The sequence below is a fragment of the Pagrus major genome, chromosome 9, assembly GCF_040436345.1.
Source record: "Pagrus major chromosome 9, Pma_NU_1.0".
NCBI lineage: Eukaryota > Metazoa > Chordata > Actinopteri > Spariformes > Sparidae > Pagrus > Pagrus major.
Genome location: NC_133223.1, coordinates 11,925,317 through 11,931,316, shown reverse-complemented (window position 1 = coordinate 11,931,316; position 6,000 = coordinate 11,925,317). Strand labels below are relative to the sequence as shown.

The following is a 6,000-nucleotide window of genomic DNA, read 5'->3' as shown; positions in this document are numbered from 1 at the left end:
TGACTACAGTACATGTAAAGCCTATATGGGCTTACTGTACATGAACTTGACCCTGAAACACAGTGCTTTATCTCCTCCCCCTCTGCCTTTATCACCCTTTCCTGTACTGTCTGAGAGTGAGAGGAAGTTTAGGAGTTCATCCTCTACCTAGGTTAAGCTTAGTTCAGTATGCAGCATAACAAAACAGCACAACTCTTCAACAAGCTGGTGTTCTGTCTGGAGGTATCAGTGACTAAAGAAGCATCGCTGTGCCAGACACACGAAAAAATAGACAGTTTCCATGTTCGAGGGCAGTGTTTTTAGTGTTCACTTAGTATTTGCCAGTTTAAATTCTTTCATGTACTGGGCTCAGGCATAAGAAGGTAGTGCCTCTTTATCTACAGCAAATTTGAGCTCAGTAACACTTTAAGCAGTGTTGATATAGGTCACATTATTTGACATGTGTCCCAGCTCACCTGTAATTCTAACAAAATAAAGCCATAGTTATGGGTATTCAACCAGAAATGGACAATCAGTGGAAAACAAATACTGACACTGAGATTTTGGAGATTAGTAATTATAGTCAAACTTTAATTAGTAACTGTACTTTCATATATAGTATTTGCAGTATATACTCACTGAAATCTTAAGTGTGATTTAGTTTGAATACTAAAACAACCATTGTTTCATGTTGTGTCAGGCTGTCTCATCATACAAAAAGCTGTAGTCCCATTGGTTGTGTAGATACAGTAATCAGAGAGGACTAATTAAATGAGACATATTTTCCTTTCTCACAGACAGGGTATACTTTGGAAAGTGACTCATACTGGCATGCTCAGTCAGAAAATATGACAAATCTGATATTAGAATAAAAAGTTTAGAGCAAGGTAACCCTTTACAATAAGGGTACAAATCATATTCTTCTGTAATGCTTAACTAATGCAAGATTCATGATGATTTAGTGCAGGATGTATGGTGAATTCTTATTGCTAACCACTGACAAATGATCAAGTTACAAAGGTTTTATTAGATTAGTTCACATTTAATAGATCATCAGTGTGTAAGGAATGTTAATTCACATTTACTTCATACATTAATTCCAGTAACAAAGAACTTTATATCAGACCCATGTCTGAAATAGGAACAGTACCAGTTCTCATAGAAACATTCAGCTAGTTTTTTTTAATCAAACTGGGCATCAGATTTTAAACAATAAAAAGTTACATCAATAAACTTTTAATGTAACTTCAATCCAGCTAACCTGATGCATATCAATTAATGTAACTGTGAATTAACATTCCTTACATACTGATGATCAAGTGCTTAATGATCACACAAATTCACAGTAACTTCATTATTTTAACGGTTAACGACGAGGAATTTATGATACCTCCTGCAGTAATTCATGTATTTATTCATCATTATTCATTACAGAGTGTTAAAATACAAGCTTTGCAGTTTGAATGCCTGAATGACAGAAAAATTACAAGTCTGCAAAAATGCTTTTAACAGTTGCTGGGATGTAAGCACACACAAAGAGCACAAGTTTTTCTAAGCATTTTGGTCTGATGGCGATGCACTCTCAGTGAGATCTGTGAGACAGCAGGTGTAACATGTTTGCCTGTTTAGAGTCAGAACTGACTGTTAACTGAAACATCAGATACACCTTGTGTGAGTGCATTTTTTTTTTAACCACACAAAAAATATAGGCCTATGCAAATTTGCACACGATTATGATCAGGCTCAACTGGGTTTCTCTCGTGTGGATTAAACGATGCAACATTTAACAGACCTGCAACATTTCAGTGGTAGTCCAAGCCCAGTTATCTGTTCTTCAAAGGCTTCCACTGTCCCCTAGCTCCTCCCTCTCTGTACCGTGTGACAACAACAACTCATCCACAGAGCGGAGCTGCACTTTTCAGCTCATTTTCCTCCTGTCATTCCTCCTCCTATCTTTGATCATTGTCCCGCTGCTCAGCCCCCCCAAAACCCTCACTCAGCACGCCTTTTTTCGGCAGCTCTTTTTACTTCCCAACTTATCTGAGGAGCTAAACTCTCGTGGATTCTTTCATTTCGGGGTGTCTCGGCAGGCTGGGTTTTATACTTTGAACTTCGGCTACTCTCTTCCCCTCCTGTAGGTGACCATGGCCGTACCGGCTGCTCTGATCCCCTCAACTCCTCTTGTCCCACCGCCTCCGATCTCGACTCCCTCCGCGACGACGTCCCCGCCGTCGACAACTTCATCACCGTCTCCATCCCTGGCCCCCCCATCCGGACCCGGACAGAACCTGTTCAGATCAGAGCTCCTCGCCACCGGCAGCCCGGGCATCCCGACCGCGGGTCTTCCCCCCGGCAAACCCGTGTACTCGACCCCGTCGCCTGTTGAAAACATACCGCAAAACAATGAGTGCAAGATGGTCGAGTTGCGCGGTGCCAAAGTGGCGTCTTTCACCGTGGACGGCTGCGAGCTCATCTGCCTTCCGCAGGCTTTCGACCTGTTCCTGAAGCACCTGGTCGGCGGACTGCACACGGTCTACACCAAGCTGAAGCGGCTGGAGATCACGCCGGTGGTGTGCAATGTGGAGCAGGTCCGCATCCTCAGAGGGCTCGGCGCCATCCAACCCGGGGTGAACCGCTGTAAACTCATCTCCAGAAAAGACTTCGAGACTCTGTACAACGACTGCACCAATGCGAGGTTAGTGCAGAGCTCTGTGCGGCATTTTGGTTTAAATGTCTTTACGGACAGGCGTGCGTAAAGGCGCGGGAGCAAGGAAGGGGGAGACATTTTTCCCTTTTTTTTATTAAACAAGTGGTTCAGACGATGTGATGAACTTATCAGGCCAATTTTAATTGTCGCTTGTTACAGATTGTGTAAGCGTGAGAACATGCGTGAGCGCACATCCAGGCAATGTGCTCGTAGCGGTGAGTTGGACGGGAAGAGGCCAGCGCGCAACATCAGGGAAAAAGTTCAGTGAAAGTTTTTTAACACGTGCAGGGCAAAGCTGTGCCATGATGGATAGCCTGTCTGCCTCAGGACAAATGAATCGATAATGTAGGCTACACCTCGGCTGAGTCTCACCATGCTGTTGAATAAACTTCAGGTGTAGAGGTGCCACTCCAAAAAAAAAACAATTTCAGAAACAAGAGCCCAGTCATCTATTACCAGCCTTTTCTTTTTCCGTAATTCCCCCTAATTTGAGGAAACTTTTAGCTCAACTTTATTGTGAAATCTCTCTGGAATAAAACTAGGTTATGCCTTGGTTTATGCCCTTGCTACAGGGGGAATACAACTTCAATTATGACAACTTTGATTTTTCAGAAAGTAAACAAGGCAAACCCAGATTATCATAATTAGATGACATGGAATAATTTTTGCATGAACTGTTTTTTCATTTTTTAACAGCCAGCACATTTCTTAAGGAGGCTACAGAACACTCACGGCTCCTGTTGGAAAAAGAGTGTATGGAGCCATTTTTTTTCCCCACACTGTAAACGCTCAGGATAATTGTCACACACACATGAGAGGATGTGCCTTAATCAAACATCCTTGATTTCTGTTAGACAAGGAAATTAATATAAGTGAGGGAGGCAAACAACCACACGTGAAAAATGATTGCATTAATAACACACATTGCCAAATCAAATATTTTGAGCTTTATATGTTTTAATATAGAGTGATTTAAGTGGGGATCAATATTTGATTAAAAGCCATTTTTTGCTGTCCTGTTGCTCCTGGCTTTGATGTATCGCTCAGTCTCACAGGATGGTTCAGCCTGGTCAAATTTACCATCTTACCTGTCACTATGATTGATTCCATATTGATCTCCTACCCAGAAATGAGCTGGAAATGCAAATATGATGGAAAGGCTCACATCAGTGGGGAATAGCAATAAACACTTTGAGTCACTTTGGTTATCTCGGTTTAAAAGCACACAGGGAAATTGTAGTGCGAGATTAAACTCAATTCTGACTTTTAGGTGCATGCTTGATATCATAAGTGAATAAAACACTCAAGCATACATACAGAAGTTGCTGTGGAAACAGACATTATTTATGTACCATTAAGTATGTATATATATATATATATATATGTGCATAAGTATTGCTTTATCTGCAAAGTGCTCTATTAGGCCTGGTGAGAAAATGCAAAATCAAATAACTCACAGAACATTTTGAGGAAGACTTTGACATGGATGTTATTACATTGAAACATTTTTCTGAAGCTTTATTTCAATTTTTAGTAGCCTGCATTTTTCTCTATCAGCAAACACAGTTCCTCTTCCCTTTATGCTTGCTGTGCAACAGTCAGCCTCACACGTCCTCATACAATATTTGGAGCTTATAAATATGCTTCAGCTCCATATTTCCATTGCAATGGCAATCGTCTCAACAACTCACCTGTGCACTTTGGTGCTTAAGCGTCATTTACATAAAGCATCAAGGGAACAGAACAACCCCCCCTCGTCTCTCCCTCTCTCTATAGAGAAAGACATACAGTGCGGTGATCCTCCTCTCAAGCCTGGCGTGGGGCTTCAGGTGACAAAGTATGTGGTTGAACTCTCCGGGTTGTCAATGGGGGGATGGCCAGCGATGGGGTTAAAGGATAATGCAGTGCCTCGCGTCGCTTTAATGACGCTAAAGTGCTGGGCTATTACGGGCACATGGACAGGACTGTAATTGTCTCTGAAAGCAGCCAGGTACTCCCGGTGCTGGGCTGAAATCAATCACTCAGACCCGGCCTGCCCGCCTGCCTGCCCCATTTGGAGAATTACATCATGGAACAGTGAGGCATCCGCTGGATAAAAGGCTTCTGTTACTTAGAAAGAGTTGATTTTATTTGCGGGGATGTGTGTGCTTTACACCGTCTGTCATTGAATTGCTGCTGACAAAATGATCAGTCTGAGTAAACAGGACGCAGGTTGCCCTGTAGGTGAAAACGAGTTCCCTCTTCCAAAGTCGATGCTCCGTTTTGCAACGACTCACTGTCAGGGAAAAAGTATCTGAGTTCACCGGTTAACCCGCTCAGGTTACACAACAACAGCCTGCTGCCTGAGATAGTTTAGCTTTTCATCTCGCCCTATTACCACAATGTCACTACTCTTTTTATACAGTGGCGGAGTGGTAACAATGAAGTGAATAATACTGAGTACAATGGGTCTTACTATTTCACATGCTGTTTTTTTCCCCTCCCGCGGCCTATTGTGTTAAAACAACACTACTCTCATTTTGCACACAGTGTGAATGTGAATAGCATCACAGAGCACTGCTGCATCCCGCTGGTTTAGTTTTGATGTGGACACAAACAAAGCTCCAACCAAATTGTTCCCTACCATGCTTACTTTTGCATAACACTATTTGAACACATTAAAGGTGCAGAATTGTAGTCTCGGATAGTTTTTGGTGCTGTGGTGATGCATTCAAAAATGCGAATTTATAATTAAAATTCCTTCTACATACTTTTCTGTGATTGAACTATGTGTGCTTGTCTAACAAGCATTACAGTATTTTAGTAATTACTGTTCATCTTTAAAGATACTAGGAATACAGTCATTCTTGACCCCTTCATTTTCTTAAGGACTCTCGTGCCAGATTAGCAGTGTTCACTCTTCGCTCCCGCACTGATCCAGGTTCAGTAATCTCCCCTACATTATGACTCTGGCCCTCCAGGAGCCCTCCAGGAGCCCCCCTGTTCCAGCTACTTGTTTTCCTTTTCATTTTCCCTGCGGTGGGATGGAAAAGGTTCTTATTGCTTTGTGACACTTGAACTCTCTGAAAGGTTATTATAACACAGGGGGCGGTGCAGAGATATCGCATATCTCTCATTGGTCTGCTTTGTGGAGGCAGGCTATCCGATGCTGGGGCGCAGAAACGCAGCAGTTAATTGACAATCATTGTCTACCCTTGAAGGTTAACCACACGCCCCAGACAATGTCCCACCACTGGGAATGGGACGGCTTTTCACTTACATGCCCTTCTTAAATAGATTTTCCCCGGCTCGTTTCAGTCAAACAGATCTGACTC

At 42.6% G+C, this 6,000-nt stretch overlaps 1 protein-coding gene across 1 annotated transcript in view; it reads left to right on the top strand.

The window, feature by feature from the left end:
* The first annotated feature begins 1,900 nt into the window (after nucleotides 1-1,900).
* dachd (dachshund d) overlaps nucleotides 1,901-6,000 on the top strand; it is a 99,478-nt gene continuing 95,378 nt past the window's right edge. The window contains exon 1 of the mRNA XM_073474386.1: nucleotides 1,901-2,674. Within this exon, the coding sequence (XP_073330487.1) occupies nucleotides 2,124-2,674 (551 nt within the window). The 5' untranslated portion in view covers nucleotides 1,901-2,123. The remainder of the gene's footprint in view (nucleotides 2,675-6,000) is intronic.